The sequence below is a fragment of the Anoplophora glabripennis genome, unplaced genomic scaffold (genome assembly GCF_000390285.2).
Source record: "Anoplophora glabripennis isolate ALB-LARVAE unplaced genomic scaffold, Agla_2.0 scaffold11, whole genome shotgun sequence".
Classification (NCBI taxonomy): domain Eukaryota; kingdom Metazoa; phylum Arthropoda; class Insecta; order Coleoptera; family Cerambycidae; genus Anoplophora; species Anoplophora glabripennis.
The window spans coordinates 1,522,039-1,540,531 of record NW_019416496.1 but is presented as its reverse complement, the minus strand read 5'-3'; the positions used below and the strand labels follow the sequence as shown (position 1 = coordinate 1,540,531).

Genomic DNA, 18,493 nt, shown 5'->3' with positions numbered 1-18,493 from the left:
GAGGTTGCTTACGATTTTTGTAAACATAGGCATGCGCAGACGATATATTCTTATTATTGAAATATCTTGGGAAGTTTGCCAAAAATAAGCTTGCGGCTCGTGAAACTTTCATTGCCATGTGCTTCTTTGGTGGTTGTAAAAAGCGGTGTTCTAGTTGTTCCATATGGAAGTGTACAGACGTACATTGTGATACTCATATACTGTCCAGTGCGTCGCGGATACGAACATTATAACTCGATTCAGTGCTGCCTTTACTTTCATTCTGTTACTTGCTATGGCTTCAAGAAGGACTAGAATTAAAGGGATAGCTAATATCCCCCAACGGAGGAAAAACGTGTCTGAAGAAAAAACTGAGGAAAGTGATAACCTCGTTAACGAACAGGATAACGAAAAACAACCTTCTCCAAGTCCGGTGGATAAATCAGAGCAATTATTAACTGGTGCCCCTGCAGAATCTAATAAAGAACCAGATTCTAATGTTCCGCAAGAGATAGGAGTCTCAAAGGATTTCGATGCAGTTGTCCATTCTAATAGCGGTGATGCAACTGTGCCAAATCCTGCTGAGAGTCAAACTTCTCCAGCGGTGGAAAATAATGTTGTGCCACAAATTGTTCAACCACCAAAACCTCTTTTAAAGCGTAGAACCTTCATAAAACCACAAGTATCGGCTAGTGTTATCAATAGAAAACCGAAACAAAATGTAGAAAAAGATCATACAGAGACAAGTGTAGAAAAGAGTTGTCTTGAGACAGATAAAATTGAAACTTCAGATACAGCTACTCAACAGGGCCCCGTAGAAAATGGTTTAAAGGAAAAGCAATTTATTTCAAAGGGAGTGTCCAATGTTGCACGAGAAGTTACCTTAGACGAAGTACATTTAACTCCACAGATCGGGACACCACATCAAGAAGTGGAATCTTCAGGTAATTATAAAATAAAAATTTTGAATTTTCAGAATGATGAAATCGAGAATAAATCAGTTGATGAATTGAATTAAATCTTTACACAACTTTTTATTGATTGCACCATCTGACATGAAATTTAATCACTTTAGATAAGGGTGTGAAGAAGATTGTGCCTCAAACAAGCAACACCCCTAACTCTGACACAGAGTACCCCCCTCCACCACCCAGCCCTAGCAAAATCAATCGTTCCAGAATAAAGGCAATACCTCGATTGGGTTATCGTAAAACTAGTCTTAGCGCTAGCGAGTCGGAAGACGAAAGTAAGAGGAACTACAATAGAAACAGGAATGACTCTGTGAGTATTTTTTCTCTTGTATAATAGTCCCTTTTTCGAAATACGGAAAGTGTTATGTTACGTGAAATGATATAATATTGTACTAAATCCGTCTAAAGAATTTCTTTTGGCCTTGATAGGGAAATATTTTAAGTTAAAGTGCCAGATATTAAATTGTAAACATCTCCAAAGATTAAATACCGCGAATTTGGTTGAATTTCTCACATTTATAATTTAAATAATTAATTAAAAAATTTAATAAGCACGTAGGTATATTTTTTAATAACAAAATTCGAGCAAGTCTGGACTTGCTTATCAAAAAATGACTAATTGGTTAGTCATTATTGCAAGTTATTAAATTTTGACCTTTTTAATAACACGGTATTTTTTGTAATATATAAAAATAATTTTTTAGATGTGATATTCAAATAAAAAATATTTTCACACACAATCCGTTTATTTTTAATAACTTTCTCCAGAGATTGATAAAATACGTAGTTTATTCTTAAAAGCAATGCAGTAAATAGATGAATTATTCCTTATCAAAAATTAATATGTGGTTATCTGCAACTCTGTGGTTTATTTTTTTATGATTATTGGATAGTTCGAATATCTTCTATAAAAGTGGATTATATTATATGATATAGACTTATAGTGTTATAAAATAAAATTATTTACAATTCATATCTAAAGAAATGTACGTTTCTACTAAATTGTATTCCATACACCTTAGAATTGAATATGAAGCGTTAAAATAAGCTTTTTTTTATTTAAATCCAGTCTCGTTTAAAGTTGCGTGCACTAGACCATGAATAATCTTTTTAGATTGTAATCTGCAGTAATAAATTAATTTTTTTTTAACAAAATTTCTGTAATAATATACTGGAATCGGTTAAATGCACAACTACAACAAAGGTTTCTTGTATTTAACAAAGAAATAGATAAAAAGAAATGAAGTAGTTACTGGGTCGATTTTCGAGAAAAATTGAACAGTCAACGCTATCTTGATTCGTTTAAGAGGTACAAAGTGTTAATTTTTTTCAGTATTTCGCTTGTTTTTGTGACGTCAAATGACAATTTTCTTTTTTTGTAAAGAATTTTTTAAATCGGTTTTTTATGTAGAAGATGCAACCTAAAACCATATGCCATATATTTAAACATAATTGCTACTTTATACCTACTGACATAGAGTGACCTACCAATCTGCTAAATAATTCGTAGGTCGAAAAAAAATACTGAAACCGGTCTGTGTCTGATGACACTCCTTATAAATTGGTATAAAAATATTGTGTATTGCTGGATTTTATGCAATCAAAAAATTTTTTCAGGAAAATCAGAAATGTTATTCAATGTTAATAAATCAAAATAATTTCATTTAAGAATCAAAATAACAAGATCGGGTTTTCAGTACCAACTGTTTTTTTCTATTTTTCTGGGGAATACAAGAAATTTTGAGTTTAAATTTGATATTTTCGGCTCAAAACAGAAAATAGCAAGTTCGAAATGAAATTTAGATCTTAAGCATACAATTTCGAGTTTGAAACACAAAATTGTTTGTTTAAATCTGAAATTTTGCGTTGGAAACATGAAATTTTCAGTTTTAAGAGGCTCCATAGCAAATAGGCAGCCAGCAATACATTTTTATAGATTTTATTACACAGTTTGTCTAAATATGAATTAATGCACAAATTGCAGACTTTCCTCCATTCTAACACAGATTTTCTATAAAATAGAGTTAGTTTAAAACTCAAATTACTTTTTGTTGTACAGAAATTTGTAATTTTCCGCTTTTGAACAAGCGTTCCACGTGACCGCAACTGGCAACCAAACTTACACTGGACGCAATGATTAACACAAAATTCCCTAAAGTCGGAGGATAGTTCAGTGGAGTACATGTTTCTTTACAAACATTGAACTTTAATCTGCAAAGTTTGTTTCTTTTTTCGACAGAAGAAAATCATTTTTCTTACAAAATAATCATACTCCGGGTTCAGCTCCCTGGTCTGCCCCAAGGTCACACGCATAATGAAAGATGTGTATAAATATGTTTATATGACCTTTTTTTATTAAAAATATATGTATCTGGTATAGACGAATTTTTATTTAGAAGTATGTACTGAAATAAATTAAAAAAGAAAACAAATAAGTAATAAAAATAAAATAAATTAATAAAATGGAAAGAACCGTTTGAATTTGAAATTTCGAGATTGATATTAAAAAATTCCAGTTTGAACATGAAATTTCAAGTTTTAACACAAAATTTTGTTTCTGAATTTGAAATTTCGAGTTTGATATCCAAAATTTTCAGTTTGAACATGAAAATTCAAGATTGAACACATTTTGTGAGTTCGAAATTTTAAGTTTGAACTAGAAAATTTTGAGTAAATTTGAAATTTATGGGTCGAATTTGAAATTTTTATTCAATTTGAATTTGAAATTATATTGAATGCTTACAATGTTAACAACACAATTTTTGTTTAAGTTCAAATATCAAAAAATTCTAACTGAAAAACTGGAAGTTATAGAAAAATATTGTATCCATCTGCCTGGATTTTTTGCAAAAAAAAATTGAAAACGTCCACAAAAATCAAAATTGTTGATGTTAGTTATTCAGCATTACAAAAAAGAGATTTTAAAAAAGATAATAAAAACAATTACCACGTCATATTTTTTGTCACAATTGTTTTTATCCTCTGTTGTCACTCTCTATAGGTTTGTTCCACTGCATCAGGTATTCCAGAATCCATCACGGATTGCTTCTCCCCGCAGAGACCTAAGGACTTTAATTCCATGCTGCAGAAAAAGGGCAACCGTACGGAGCAGTCGCGGAAGCTCGCCGAAGCTCGTCGAGATTTCCAGAGACGTTTCGGGGCCAGCAAGCCTGACAGACAGAAGCTCACCATGATCGATCTTATTTTCTACAATCCCGAGTCAAATCCTATGACGTAAGTTATAACATTTTTTTGGTAGTTTCGTCTTTCAAACTCTAAGATTGAATGACGAAATTTTGAGTTTGAATTTGAAATTTCAAGTTTAAAATACGAAATTTTGAGATTAAATTTGAAATTTTAAGTTCGAACCGTCAATTTTTGAGTTTGAAACAAATTTTAAATGTGAAATTTTGCTTTTGAATATGAAATTTTGTGTTGAAACATGGAATTTTGAGTTTGGAACACAAAATCGCCAGCTAAGACATGAAATTTCGAGTCGATTTTTAAATTTTGTCGCAAAATTGAAAAAAAAAAATCATTTAAACCAGTAATATATCATTTTTTTTACTTACGGTTGAAAAACTAAACGCGTACTTATAAATTTTAAACAGGAACGAAGCGAAGCCTAAACCGGAGACACAAGAAGTGGAAGTGACGGAAACGAACGAGGTTGAGGTGGAAAGCGAGAAAGTGGACGATCCGCTACAAATGGAGGAGGAAGAGCCGAGAAAAAGCGACGAAGAAAACGAAGTGCCCGCACCGCAGATAAAAATCGGTCCGACAGGCGAGATAATCCTCGACGAGAAGAGCCTCGTCATCGAGAGCAAAGAAGTGCAAAAACAGAGAGAGGAACTACAGAAGACTAAGCTCGTCGACGGCGATTTCGACACGGGCTACGGTATCTACAAGAGGCAGAAGAGAACGAAGGAGTGGACGCAGGGCGAAACCCTACGGTTCTACAAGGCCCTGAACACCATCGGCACGGACTTCACGCTCATGTGCGAGCTGTTCCCGAGAAGGACCAGGCGGGAGCTTAAGCAGAAGTTCAAGAAGGAGGAGAGGATCAACCGGGGCCTGATTGACAAGGCCGTGATGCAGCCGTGTAATTTCGACTACACTGAACTGAAGCACGAAGTGGAGATGGAGGAGAGGGAATTGGAGGAATTGAGGAAGCAGAAGGAGGACGAGGTTAGGCTGAGGCAGGAGAAGATGGAGCAGAGGCAGTTGAAAAAGAGGAAAGGTAAGTTTTATGTACAGGCACGGGCAAATAAAAGGTTTGCAACATAAAATGTTTAAAGAATAGAATAATAAAAATTGTACATCTCCTTTTGAAATTTTATTAATTTGAAATATGAAATTTAGTTTCAAAAATTAACAATTTGAACATAAAATTTGGAGTATATTTGAAATTTAGTTTTAATTTGAAATTACAATTTTAAAACATTAACTGAATTTGAAACACAAAATTGACAGTTTGAACAAGAAATTTAGAGTTTGAAACGTGAAATTTGGAGTTTGAAATATGAAACTTGGGGTTTGAATTTAAAATTTAGAGCCTGAAACACGAACTTTTGAGTTTGAAAATTTAGAATTTGAACATAAAATAAGGAGTTTGTTTTGAAATGGAGTTTTAATTTGAAATTGCGAGTTTAAAACATGAAATTTTGAATTTGAAATGCAAAATTGCCAATTTGAACAAGAAATTTAGAGTTTAAAACATCAGATTTAGAGTTTTAAACATCAAATTTAGAGTTGGAAACATGAAATTTGGAGTTTGAAACATAAATTTCAGTTTAAACATAAAATTTCATATTCAAAATTTTCAGTTTGATTTTAAAATTTAGAACCTGAAACACGAAATCTTGAGCTTGGATCACGATATTAGCAGTTTAAATACAAAATTATGACCTTCAAATAAAAATTTCGAGTTTGAAAATTTAGAATTTGAACATAAAATATGAAGTTTTATTTGAAATTGAGTTTTAATTTGAAATTATGAGTTTAAAATATGAAATTTTGAATTTGATACACAAAATTGTCAGTTTAAACAAGAAATTTAGAGTTTGAAACAGCAAATTTAGAATTTGAAACATCAGATTTACAATTTCAAACATGAAATTTGGAGTTCGAACATAAAATTTCAAGTTTATTTTCAAAATTTTCAGATTAAATTAAAAACTTATAGCCTGAAACACGAAATTTAGAGATTGGATCATAAAATTATGAACACAAAATTATGACCTTCAAATCGAAATTTTTAGTTTGAAAATTTAGAATTTTAACATAAAAAATGGAGTTTTATTTGAAATTGAGTTTTAATTTGAAATTATGAGTTTAAAATATGAAAATTTGAATTTGAAACACAAAATTGCCAGTTTAAACAAGAAATTTAGTGTTTGAAAAATCAAATAGAGTTTGAAACATCAAATTTAGAGTTTGAAACAGCAAATTTAGAGTTTCAAACAGCAAATTTAGAGTTTCAAACAGCAAATTTAGAGTTTCAAACATCAAATTTAGAGTTTGAAACAGCAAATTAAGAGTTTCAAACATCAATTTTAAAGTTTGAAACAGGAAATTTGGAGTTTGAAACATAATTTCCAGTTTAAACATAAAATTTCATATTCTGAATTTTCAGTTTGAATTTAAAATTTAGAACCTGAAACACGAAATTTTGAGCTTGTATCATGATATTAGCAGTTTAAACACAAAATTGTGACCTACAAATCGATATTTCGAGTTTGAAAATTTAGAATTTGAACAAAGGTTATGGAGTTTTTGAAATTATTAGAAATTGAGTTTTAATTTGAAATTATGAATATGAAATTTTGGATTTGAAACACAAAATTGCCACTTTAAGCAAGAAATTTATAGTTTGAAACATCAAATTTACAGTTTGAAACATGAAATTTGGAGTTTAAGAGATAATTTCCATTGTAAACATGAAATTTGGAGTTTAAACATTTCAAGTTCATATTCAAAATTTTCAGATTAAATTTAAAATTTATAGCCTGAAACACGAAATTTGGAAGTTGGATTATGAAATTAGCAGTTTAAATTATAACCTTCAAATCGAAATTTTGAGTTTGAATTTGAAATATCGGGTTGATCACAAAATTTCAAGTTTGAAATCAAAACTTTTAGATTGAATTTGAAATAATTAGCTAACATTTCCAGTTTGAACACAAAATTTTATGTTTGAATTTGAAAATTAAAATTTGCAATGCGAAATTTTAAGTTTAAAATTTCAAATTTAGAAGAAATTTTGTGCCACAAAGTGGAAATTTTAAATTTGAAATGAAAATTTGTAGGATGAACTCTAAAAATTTTTAATCTGCTTTCATGTAGTCCTTTTTTTTAATTATTAATTTACTACCAACAGTATTAAAATTGAATTAAGTAAAAAATGCTAAAGGAATTTGTACCGTTATCGTTCCGTTTGTATTTTTTGGACACTTTGTAAAACGGGGAACATTTTTCAGCCATGGAAAAGGCAGAAATGGAGAAAAATTCCACCGAACCACCGCCACAACCCAAACCCGCCAAAATACGCAAGGTACGAAAACCCCGCACAAAGAAACTCAACATAGAGAGCGTCCTAGAAGACAGCGACGCCGACGTGTCCGACATCGCCACCCAAAGCGAATCCGAAGGAGAAATCTCCATTCCCCAGAAACCGACGAGATCCGGCAGGGTCCCCAAAGTCATAAAGAAATTCGACACCACCGAAGAATCCACCGTAGAGAACGTCATGAGGAAGAGCAAGGTGACCAACGCGGCCCCCAACAACATAGAACCGGGCTCCATCATGATAATCACGGAGACGGGGCCCAACGGCGAGCCGGTGCACAAGATTTTCATGGTCACGGCCGACAACAACACCACGCCCTTGAAACTTGACTCGGAGGTCGTCTCCAAGGCCATCCAGTTCAAGAAGGGGGTGAAGGCGCAGAACATCCTGACGATAAAGGAGAATGTGACCGACGACGAAGGGGAGAATTCCCAGATGGAGAATAACATGACGATACCTGCGGACGAAAACGTCACGACTCTAAGGGGGGAGGGAGGCGCGTACAACGGGCACGTCGAGAGGATGGTCGATGAGACTCTCGCTGACGGCAGGCCTATAGAGGAGGCGAATGTGGATTGCGGGTATTCGTAAGTGTCCACGACTGCTTGTGATCGTTAGAGGAGGTAAGCGACGCTTTTTATAAATTTATTCATTTGAGGAAAAGTTAAAAAAATTTTATACGGGCTGATTCAGTACGAAGAATGTAGGGGAGTATTTCCACAAATCCTTAGTTTACGATATACAGGGTGGCATAAAACTATAGGGACCCCGAAAAATCTCGCGAGATATGCATTTTCCGGAAAAACCAAATATTTGACCGCGGAAATGGAAAGAGTGGAAAATTTTACGTTTAAATATGACCTTGACCATTTAAAAAATTTCAAAATGGCGGCGAAGTCAAGATGGCGGACAAAATTTTTGAAAGTTAACCGATTGTCACCAAATTTTGTTTACGGAGGCTTTCGAGGTCGCTGATCACGAATCTGTCAGATTTTCAAAATTCAAGATGGCGGGTCCAAGATGGTGGATGGGGCTTTTTAAATTTAATCAATGGGGACCAAATTTGATATACGGAGTTTTTGGGGGTCACTGACCCCACATTCGTGATCAGCAACCCCAAAAACGGCCATATACCATCTTTGATGCAAATCAACTCATTTTCAAAAAATTCGTCCGCCATCTTGAATTTTGAAAATTTGACCTCGGATTCGTGATCAGCGACCCCAAAAATTCCCGCATGCAACGTTTGATGCAAATTGGTTGATTTTCGAAATATTCGTCCGCCATATTGTATCCGCCATTTTGATTTTTTAAATTCGACCTCAGATTCGTGATCGGCGACTTCGAAAACCTCTGTATACAAAATTTGGTGACGATCGATTAACTTTCAAAAATTTCGTCCGCCATCTTGATTCCGCCGCCATTTTGAAATATTTGAAATGGTCAAGGTCATATCTGTATGTAAAATTTTCCACTCTTTCCATTTTCGGGGTCAAATATTTGGTTTTGGTTTTAAAATTTTTCGCCTTAAATAGTTAATTTTAAAATATGGTGTGCATTTAAGAGGGCTCTACAGCAGATAGGCAACCAGCAATACATTTTTATAGATTTTATTACACAGTTTGTCTAAATATGAATCAATGCACAAATAACAGACTTTCCCCCATTTTAACGCAAATTTTCTATAAAATGTACTTAATTTGAAATGCAAATAACTTTTTGGTGTAAAGAAATTTGTAATTTACGATGCCGCTTGTACAAAGGCGGCAAATTACAAATTTCTTTACAACAAAAAGTAATTTGAGTTTCAAATTAAGTACATCTTATAGAAAATTTGCGTTAAAATGGGGGAAAGTCTGTTATTTGTGGATTAATTCACATTTAGACAAACTGTGTAATACAATCAATAAAAATGTATTATTGGTTGCCTATTTGCTATAGTCCTCTTAACTCTTCATCAGTCAATATCTCTGAAACGGTTGGTCTGAGCGATTTCGACCAAGTGTACCTTTTTGCTTAAAATTTACAGGGGAATAATCGCACTAATATGAAACGTCAATATACAGGGTAGCAAAAAAGTTAGGGCCAATTTAATTCAAGCGTACCCTTATAAGTGTGCTGTCTACCAGTAGCGTCATTAGCAATGACATATTTAAATTTAGCTTCCTAAGAAACCCCCATACCCCAAGTTTTTTGCCTTCATTCAAATCTGGATATTCCTAAAAAATCGAAAACAGTAAAAAATTTTAACACCTTGTATATCCAAAACTAAGCATTTGTGGTCCTCTTTTATAGAGGAAAAAAAGTCTTATTTTGATCACAAAGATACGCCCCTAAATACTTTATACTTAATTTTGAATCAGCCTGCACGTATTATAATATAGGTCTGCAAACGCCTCATCGCGCCTAAAATTTTATTATCTTTTTATAGTTGTTTTCATTTATTTTGTTTTTTTTTGAGACCATTCAAATTTTTTTAGGAACTATCGTACGATTTAGGGTTCTCGTACAATCTATTCATTGATGGTGGTAAGGCCATTTATCTATAGCAATCACTGCACCAGATCGACTTAAGACAAGTTGAACCTATCGGAACATTAAGCGAAATGAACAGCACATTTCAATTTTGTTGTAGAGAATCACAAAATTTTTTTATCGGATTAGGAAATAAATAACTGGTTTGATTTATTTACGTTTCTACCGACTACTTTTTTCTATCCTAATATTTAATAAAAGTAGTGGTGGTTTGGGTTTTTAACATATAATTTTGGTGTACGTTTATAATAGTGATGGACTGATATATTATTGTACGGAGAACGTTACCAAAATGCTGACGTAGCATCACAATTGTCTGTTTCAATGGTATTCATGAAAATATGACGTGTTCACACTTTACCTTCTGTATATCAAAACCAAGGCATTTGTAGGACCGTACAATTTAGTTGCTGGTTAATTTATACATTTTTTCTTTGCAGGTAGCGGCGAATATTTTGCAGACTGAATCGCTAACTCGTATTTAAGCAAATTAATTTATAGCTACAATGAAATAAGTTATTTTGTAAACTGTATACTCGTATTTAAAATATTTATACAAAAATATTGGAAATGGATAAATCACTATTAAATAAATATTTTGCCTGATCGTTTACTTAATTTTTTGTTGAAACCTAAAAATTTACCTCCCTTGCTTACTTGAAGATTTTAGTCATAATTCACGAGATTGACGACTGACATTTATTAAAAAAAATGATATAATTTAACTTTCGTTACACATACATCTAACTGTAATTGGAAAAAACACTAAGAATTAATCAAAACACACAGTAACGAAGCGTTAACGTCATGAGACTTCCAACATTTCACAAGGCAGCCACTTAGAACTCTCCAAAGCGTCCCATAAGTTGCAGTCTTGGTCGATTTTCTCCCTGTTCATCTTGTCCACGTCTAACGGTATCGAATGATCTGAAAAATTACTTATGTGAAAATTATTTAAAAAAAAAAACGTATATTCGTTACCGATCAGATCCAAATCATCTCCATCTTTCTTCACGTCCATCACGCTCATCGCGTGAACGCTCTCTATATGACCGGTACTGTCGGACTGATCGTAATAGCCTTGCTGCAAAAAAAATTAATTACTGGATTTTAATAAATGAAATTTCGATATTTACCGTTTGCCAAGAAGCGTAATTCTGCCAGTAAGTCGAAGGGTCATAGTACTGGCTGTAGTCTGTGCCGTTAGAAGACTGAGTAGTCGCAGTGCCCGTCGTCGAGCCAGTCGTAAGAGCACCTTTCGGTTTTGGTACGGCGTTACAAATCTTCAAAGCTTTCGTGCCTAATCCGATGTAACCGTTCATCGAAACCAGGCTGTCTTTCATCTCTTCCTCACTACCGAATCTCACGAACCCGTAACCCTTACTAAACCCACTATTATCCAGAATAACTAAAAAAAAAAAAAATTATAAATTATTTCGTTTTAATACAAACAACTTTTACCTTTGGCAGTTTTGATTGTGTTGTATTTAGAGGAGAAGACCCTGTACAAATTGTAATCGTCAACATCGGGACTCAGATCTCCTACCCACACGGAAAATTCTCTGTCAACTAGTGAACGTCCAGTATTGCTGGCATTATTCAATCTGAATCTGACCATAGGCGAGGTGCCGGGAATAGGCTTTGAATTGAGCTTATGCATTGCATCTATTGCTTCTTCATCAGTAGCAAAATGTACAAAGCAGTAACCAGCAGGTTCGCCTGTGAACTTGTTCCTCATCACTTTAACGTTTAAAGGATTTTCTCCCATTTTACGAAATGCTGATAGTATGAATGTTTCTGTCATGTAGGGCTCCAACTAAAAAAAATATGGTTTAGGTGTTTTATTTCTTTCGACTGTTAGTACTTACACTGCCCATCCACAGCTGGCAATGCACCATGTTAGTCATTTTTGCTGATAAATATGAAAATCTTTGGATTACAAAATGTGACTTTAAACTGCTATATTTTCAATAAAAACAAGCTTTTCTGTCAATTGTCAAATAAATGTCAAATTCAATTGAAATTGAACAGGGGTACGTTCCGCATTTTATTATAAAATTGTGCCCTGACGCCCTGACCAAATAATATTAATAATTTCTAACTTCACGTCAATTACACAATTTGCCAATATTAAATTATTAAATTTCCATAGTTATAATATGGTTACAACTCAAAGACGTTTTTAAAACTCTAGATAATATTAGGTATGTGGATAATATACTGAAGTTAAAATAAAACTGATGGACATAAAATTTACAATTTTCTTATTCCTATTGGAATTTTTATGAATGGATAAATAAACCCCTCCAAGCATAGCTAAATATTGTAAATTATTTAATATACACTAATATTAAATTCCTATAAAATATCAAATAATAAATTATTTGAGATATAATTGTATTTTAAATATTTTTCAGGATTTTATTTATACAATCAGCAAATAAAAACATTTTATCAGCCCATGCTAATGATTTTGAAATGGCTGTATTATACCTACCTGTTTATTTATTTATTTTTCGAGGTATTGACGAATTCTATGTGCATTTCCAATTTTTCGTCAAAAAAAATCCTACCTATAAACAAATACCTACGTCACATTTAAAAATATTTATATATACCGATTTATCAAAATGCAAATGGTATCGTTATTGGTGTAGTTTAAGAAATAAATGAAACCAGTTCCCATTAAATTCTGAGAATATGACTAAGTGATAATGGGAATTTTAAATTAAATGATTTGAATCGTGACGCCAAAATGTAAATCCGAAGAGATGACATCATTCGTGAAGGAAATCACGACGCCAATACCGTGAGAGGAAAAGAGACAGCCAACAGCGTCACACATGCGTAGTTCACTGCATTGTGTCTTTTCTCCCTTCTCTATGGTCAATGACAAGTCAACACGAACGAAGTTTTGTCGGGTTTGTTTATCTTTCTTGAAAATAAATTTCTGTCGAGATAGTTTGCAGCGGGCCTTGGTAGTGTTTTAGTGCAATAAGTCATCTACAAACGCTGCAAAAGCTGCTGGATGTTTTGTTGCTGTTCTAATCAAGAGGACTACGGAAAAGGTGGGATTTGCATGATAGTTATCTTACCTTCCCCGCTCTCATTCCATGATTTAATGTCCGCCATCTTTAGTTGGTAGTTGAATAGGCGTTAACTTGTGTGTTTTGGCAGGTCCGATGGCTGCGATTAGAAAAAAGCTGGTGATTGTTGGTGATGGGGCCTGCGGAAAAACGTGCCTCTTAATCGTGTTTAGTAAAGATCAGTTCCCCGAAGTGTACGTGCCCACCGTCTTCGAGAATTATGTGGCGGACATAGAAGTGGACGGTAAGCAAGTCGAGCTCGCATTATGGGATACCGCAGGACAGGAGGATTACGACCGTCTGAGGCCCCTCTCCTACCCGGACACGGATGTGATCCTAATGTGCTTCTCGGTGGACTCGCCAGACTCCCTGGAGAACATCCCCGAGAAATGGACTCCAGAGGTCAAACACTTTTGTCCAAATGTGCCAATTATCTTGGTAGGTAACAAAAAGGATCTCCGCAACGATCCCAATACCATTAGTGAACTTAAAAAGATGAAACAGGAGCCTGTCAAGCCGCAAGACGGTCGGTCCATGGCTGAGAAAATCAATGCTTTCGCTTACTTGGAGTGTTCAGCTAAGAGCAAGGAGGGTGTACGAGAAGTGTTTGAGAACGCCACGCGTGCCGCACTGCAGGTGAAAAAGAAGAAGAAGCACCGCTGCGTCATGTTCTGAGCCACCAATACTATATATTTTATATTATTAATAATAATCGTTACGTGTGTTTATTAATTTCAAGGGGGCTTCTGCATGATGTATCGACTAACAAAATAAACCCCTTATTTTCTCTTTACTCCTGTTTTGTTTAAAATCCTCTCCCATCTGTGGATGACACGTTGCTCTTAGGTTATATTTTTATATGTAACATTATAATCGTATCTCTATCTATCATGTATACAGAAATGGTGGTAAATCTAAGTGTCCAGTGCACAAACTCTTGTTCAGAAGTTCACTTAACAGTATCCTTAGTTTGTAGATTGTTTTCAAAATTATCTTTTAGTATTATGCATTTTTGTGTTTAACAATGTTTGTATCGCCCGAGATCCGTTGACTTTCCACACAAAAGTTAACGCTTGTAAATTTGAGGATAATTTTCCGTTTTACGTATTCTCAGAACTAATTTTATTCGTGGGCAACTCATCTTAGTATATTGTATGCGGGTTGCCTCTAATTGTAATAGCTTTAACTTTTTCCATATATTGTATCCTAAAAGTAAATAAAATTGTTTTCCTATATGTGGTGTTCTGAATGACGATTTGCAAACGGTGATAAGATCAGTTTCTTGGAACCGCCGTAATCTTGCTGATAAACGATCTTTGTTTGTTTTAAATGAGGAGAGATGAAAAGGAAGGTATGGGTAGGTAAGGTGCTGATTCACAGTGAATGAATTGAAGATTAAAATTCCAAACATTTTGCTCATAACAGGTTGTCTGCATATCTGTAATAAAACGACTTTTTGCTCTTATTGCCGACCAAGCTTGTGGGTAAACTGTAGATAACAGAGTAAATTTCTCTGATTATGAAGTATAAAAAAGTTTAACAACTGGTGCTAAAAGTAAATCCTTTAATGCCCGTATATTAGATTAAAAATTATATGTAAAACAGGTTAAAATTGTAAGGAAATTTACCTCTGAATCTTTTTCTATAATCAATCACGTCAGATGACGTAATGTTAGTAGAAAACTACTTAAAAATGTATTTACATTTATTGGAACAATTGTTACTGTTTTTTTTTATTACTCGCGAAGTTGTGTAAACAATTTGTAGAATTAATTATAACAGACAAATACACAATACATGAAGTGCTTAAAGAAAAAAAATTATTCTGAAAATTTATTTACTTAACTGATACCACGTGCTAATTTAGAAAGGCATTTTAGTATTTCTTTACATAAAAAAAAACACGTCCTTGTTTATAATAATAACTGTTTAGGCCATATTTAATAAATTTAAATATTAATTATTTCTTGAGTTACTTTTGGAATACAGAGGCCTTGTAAAATTTTAAAACAAAATGTTCCTCCTTTTATTTCATACAGTTACTGTACTGGCGTTTCAATCAAATTTACACTTTATTTAACAAAGCACTGTAGGATTCACACATTAATAATAGGAGAGTCTTTGTTTAGAATTTTATGACACAAAAAAGTTGTTATTAAGGGTGGTGGAATTTTTTGGAATATCTACAAAAATATATTATATGAATATCCCGCTTAAAACAACAATAAACATTTGTATTGGTTCAAGCATATGACGTCAAACGTTGATGGAAATCGAAACTCGGTCACAGAATAATACAGAATCGCAACTCTTACCGAAATCCATTGTACTCTTGAAATTACATTCAAGCCATATTTTGAACGCAATACCCAAAGCAAGAAACACGTCCAAAAACACGATCTAACTCATCGACTGAATGTCATAATAGCTAGTCGCCGATATTTGTCTATATGTAATTTATACGATATTGTAACTTTTTTTGGATGCGCGACATCAATTTAGGCGACGTTATACTTTAATTTTGGGATATTATCTTACTATAGGGCAATAAAAGTAATATAAATAATGATTAATGTAATACTTGTCAGATCAGATATGGGCTGATCACTTTCCACAAATAGGTTTGTATTTTAGTATGGGAACGCGTCGTAAGGTGCGCTGATGATTTAGATTTTTAATAAATAAAATAGAAAACTGTGTAATTAGGTGGTTAGTTTACTCATGACAACGATCATGGAGACTACATAAGGAGCCCGAACTCCATGTAAACAAAAATCTTACAAAAATAAGAGGGCGCTAGTGTTCCATATGTCCCATATGTAGAGAGGGGAATAAAAAAGCGGCAGTTGCCACAGTTTGAATTATAAATCAATCATGTCATTTTTGTGATGTATTAAAAATTTTAAAATAAATAATGTAAGCTACTTTGAATTATATAAATCATGAAAATATGTCATTCCGGATTGTAATTAAACTAAATAGATAATAAAAAATATTAGCTCTATGAGAAGAATTTGGTGTTCGTAGAAAGAAACTAGTTTTCAAGGAATTTATGACGTGATCTTGTTAATATTAACCTATAAGTAAGGTTTATGTTTTTGATTATTACTTTGTTAAAGATTTTAGTTTAATGTTAGTAAAAAATAGTCACATTTTATACAGGAAGTTGCCTTTAAAGAAATAATAATTCTTGTATTATTAATATGGAACTTTTACTAGTGGTAATAAAAAATAGAATATAAAAAAACTCGGTGTTTTAAATAAACTTTTTAAAATATTACAGATGTCCGATTTTGAGTCCAGTGATTCAGATGACTTATTAGACGCATTGTCCAGCTTGAGAGTGATGATGAAATAGATTTATTCTAAGAAACAGAAAGAGTAAAAAATAAGAACTACTTTGAAATTACTGTGCCTGAATATAGTGGCCAAGTTTTTTTAACATTTACATGTACAACATTTTGCCCAATATGAATTTCCAGATATGTTATAGGAATAATTGATGGAAAAGGAATTCATATAAGATAGAGTATATCACAATCCATATTTTTTTGAAAACTGACTATGGAAAGTCGATAAATTATGGTTGGACAATTTCTAAGCTGATTGCCATGTTGTCGGTTTAGGCTTCTCGATGTTTCGAGAGTCATATCGCTCTCTTCTTCAGAAGAGATCTGGAACTTGTTTCTTTTGAAGGTCAGAATATGTCTCTCAAAATGTCAAGAAGCTTAAAACAACATGACAACCAATTGATACCAAAATTTTAACAAAATTTACTCCATTATAAAGGTCACAAAAAATAGGTAATCTAAATATTTGATACTTAACTGTTTAAAATCGATTAGTCGTCTGGGTATATATTTTAAAATTGCTGTAAAATTTAATTCTACTTTCGTAAAATTATTGATTTAATTCGAACGTAACATGGTTCCATGACTTATTCCAAGGTCCATTTTAGCAATGTTCTATATTTTTGTTATATAATTTAAAAAATAAAATGTTTATCTACCAAAGATTTCAATGTTTTATTAATTGAAGCAAAAAAACGAAATTATTTGTGCCTAATTAAAACAAAATAAATATTTATTCATAACAAAAAAGTAACAAAGTAAGTTACAAACAAAACAGGAACTCTTCTTAAAAATAAGTAATACTTGTCAGTCTATTTAGTAAAAGTAGTTAATTACCAATACAGATCGATCAGCATCGATTACTACACATATCCTCTCTTTAAATTTTATATATCTGAATTTCAACCAGTTTTTTACTAACAGGAAAGAAACAGCAACTAATTGGAAATGATTTATTCAATTCAGTAATGATAATAATGATGTCACCCGCAAGAATTATATGAAAGAAAGGAATTTAATTATTTATGCACGTAATATAAATTACAAGAATATGTAGAAATAAATAAAGTATACTTTGTTGCTATTGTCAATATTATGTGAACATATTCATCGTTGCTTTGTCGAGACCTCATCACACGTCAACAGAACTTTTCTTTTATTAGATTATACAGGACAGGATGCTCACTTTCTAGTAAAATCTCATCGTAACTTAATTGCTCTTGATTTACTTGCTGTGCTTGTTGTTGTTGTTGTAACTATTGCTCTTGTTGTAGCTGTTGATGCTGCTGCAAGATATATAAAGAAACAATGCATCATTCAATTATACAATATTTTCACTTATGAAATCTTTCTATTTAAAAATTTCTCTACCTTATTAAGAATCAAAGAAGCTGCCAACTTCCGAATTATTGGACCTTTTGCCATAATATTAACCCACTATTCGGTCAAGTTGTAATATAGAACTGCTGGACATCATTAGATTGAAAATGCAGATCATAAACGCACCGTTTTATTTTAAATCTGTTGACAGTCATTCACTTCACATACTATTACCATATTTAAATTATTTTCGAAACTTTTTATTTACTATTATAAAAACAAATTGTAATAATTACTGACTTGACTTCTAGTTTTTAGGTTAGCATACATCCCCGATAAATTATACTAAACTCAATAATCTCAATATAAAATAAAATTGGTTATTTGCTTACTTCACTCGTATTAATTATGCTACATTCATTTGGGTCATATGGAACACTAACGCCACCCCAACTTCTGCCATTTCTTGGACAAATTTTGTCAATTTTCCCGTATGAGTTCGTGCTCCTTATCTAGTCTCCCTGTCTACGACTTTTGTGTGGGGGGGATTATGTCATTGTCTGGCTCTCTGTCGACGCGTCGGGCCGCGCGCTCAGCCATTAACTCGAATTCCTCGTCTTCGTCGGGCAGCTGAGGCAGTCTACACTGCAGTTCCAGGCTATCGGCGAAAGCCTCGGCCTTTTC

General features: G+C 33.1%; 3 protein-coding genes across 3 annotated transcripts; 2 read left to right on the top strand and 1 right to left on the bottom strand.

The window, feature by feature from the left end:
• The first annotated feature begins 84 nt into the window (after positions 1-84).
• LOC108908190 (transcription factor TFIIIB component B'' homolog) lies at positions 85-10,666 on the top strand. Its single transcript, XM_018712130.1, has 6 exons — positions 85-923; positions 1,055-1,260; positions 3,952-4,184; positions 4,562-5,190; positions 7,430-8,141; positions 10,494-10,666. The coding sequence occupies exons 1-5, from the start codon at positions 275-277 to the stop codon at positions 8,107-8,109; spliced, it is 2,397 nt and encodes a 798-aa protein (XP_018567646.1). The 5' UTR covers positions 85-274; the 3' UTR covers positions 8,110-8,141; positions 10,494-10,666.
• A 66-nt stretch (positions 10,667-10,732) lies between these two features.
• LOC108907868 (tRNA selenocysteine 1-associated protein 1-like) lies at positions 10,733-12,053 on the bottom strand. Its single transcript, XM_018711695.1, has 5 exons — positions 11,922-12,053; positions 11,515-11,869; positions 11,190-11,461; positions 11,035-11,137; positions 10,733-10,980 (listed from the first exon to the last, which is right to left on the bottom strand). Exons 1-5 carry the CDS (start codon positions 11,958-11,960, stop codon positions 10,859-10,861), a joined length of 891 nt encoding a protein of 296 aa, XP_018567211.1. The 5' UTR covers positions 11,961-12,053; the 3' UTR covers positions 10,733-10,858.
• An 884-nt stretch (positions 12,054-12,937) lies between these two features.
• Positions 12,938-14,374, top strand: LOC108908151 (ras-like GTP-binding protein Rho1). Its single transcript, XM_018712088.1, has 2 exons — positions 12,938-13,121; positions 13,231-14,374. The coding sequence occupies exons 1-2, from the start codon at positions 13,082-13,084 to the stop codon at positions 13,812-13,814; spliced, it is 624 nt and encodes a 207-aa protein (XP_018567604.1). The 5' UTR covers positions 12,938-13,081; the 3' UTR covers positions 13,815-14,374.
• Positions 14,375-18,493: the final 4,119 nt, after the last annotated feature.

Excerpts from the sequence above, each read along its gene's own strand:
- LOC108908190 (XM_018712130.1), top strand. The coding sequence starts at position 275 with ATGGCTTCAAGAAGGACTAGAATTAAAGGGATAGCTAATATCCCCCAA. Across the intron at positions 4,185-4,561 it reads CCCGAGTCAAATCCTATGAC|GAACGAAGCGAAGCCTAAAC; the intron begins GTAAGTTATAAC and ends AATTTTAAACAG. Across the intron at positions 5,191-7,429 it reads GCAGTTGAAAAAGAGGAAAG|CCATGGAAAAGGCAGAAATG; the intron begins GTAAGTTTTATG and ends AACATTTTTCAG.
- LOC108907868 (XM_018711695.1), bottom strand. The coding sequence starts at position 11,960 with ATGACTAACATGGTGCATTGCCAGCTGTGGATGGGCAGT. Across the intron at positions 11,870-11,921 it reads GCCAGCTGTGGATGGGCAGT|TTGGAGCCCTACATGACAGA; the intron begins GTAAGTACTAAC and ends TATTTTTTTTAG. Across the intron at positions 11,138-11,189 it reads ATTACGCTTCTTGGCAAACG|CAAGGCTATTACGATCAGTC; the intron begins GTAAATATCGAA and ends TTTTTTTTGCAG.
- LOC108908151 (XM_018712088.1), top strand. The coding sequence starts at position 13,082 with ATGTTTTGTTGCTGTTCTAATCAAGAGGACTACGGAAAAG. Across the intron at positions 13,122-13,230 it reads TCAAGAGGACTACGGAAAAG|GTCCGATGGCTGCGATTAGA; the intron begins GTGGGATTTGCA and ends GTGTTTTGGCAG.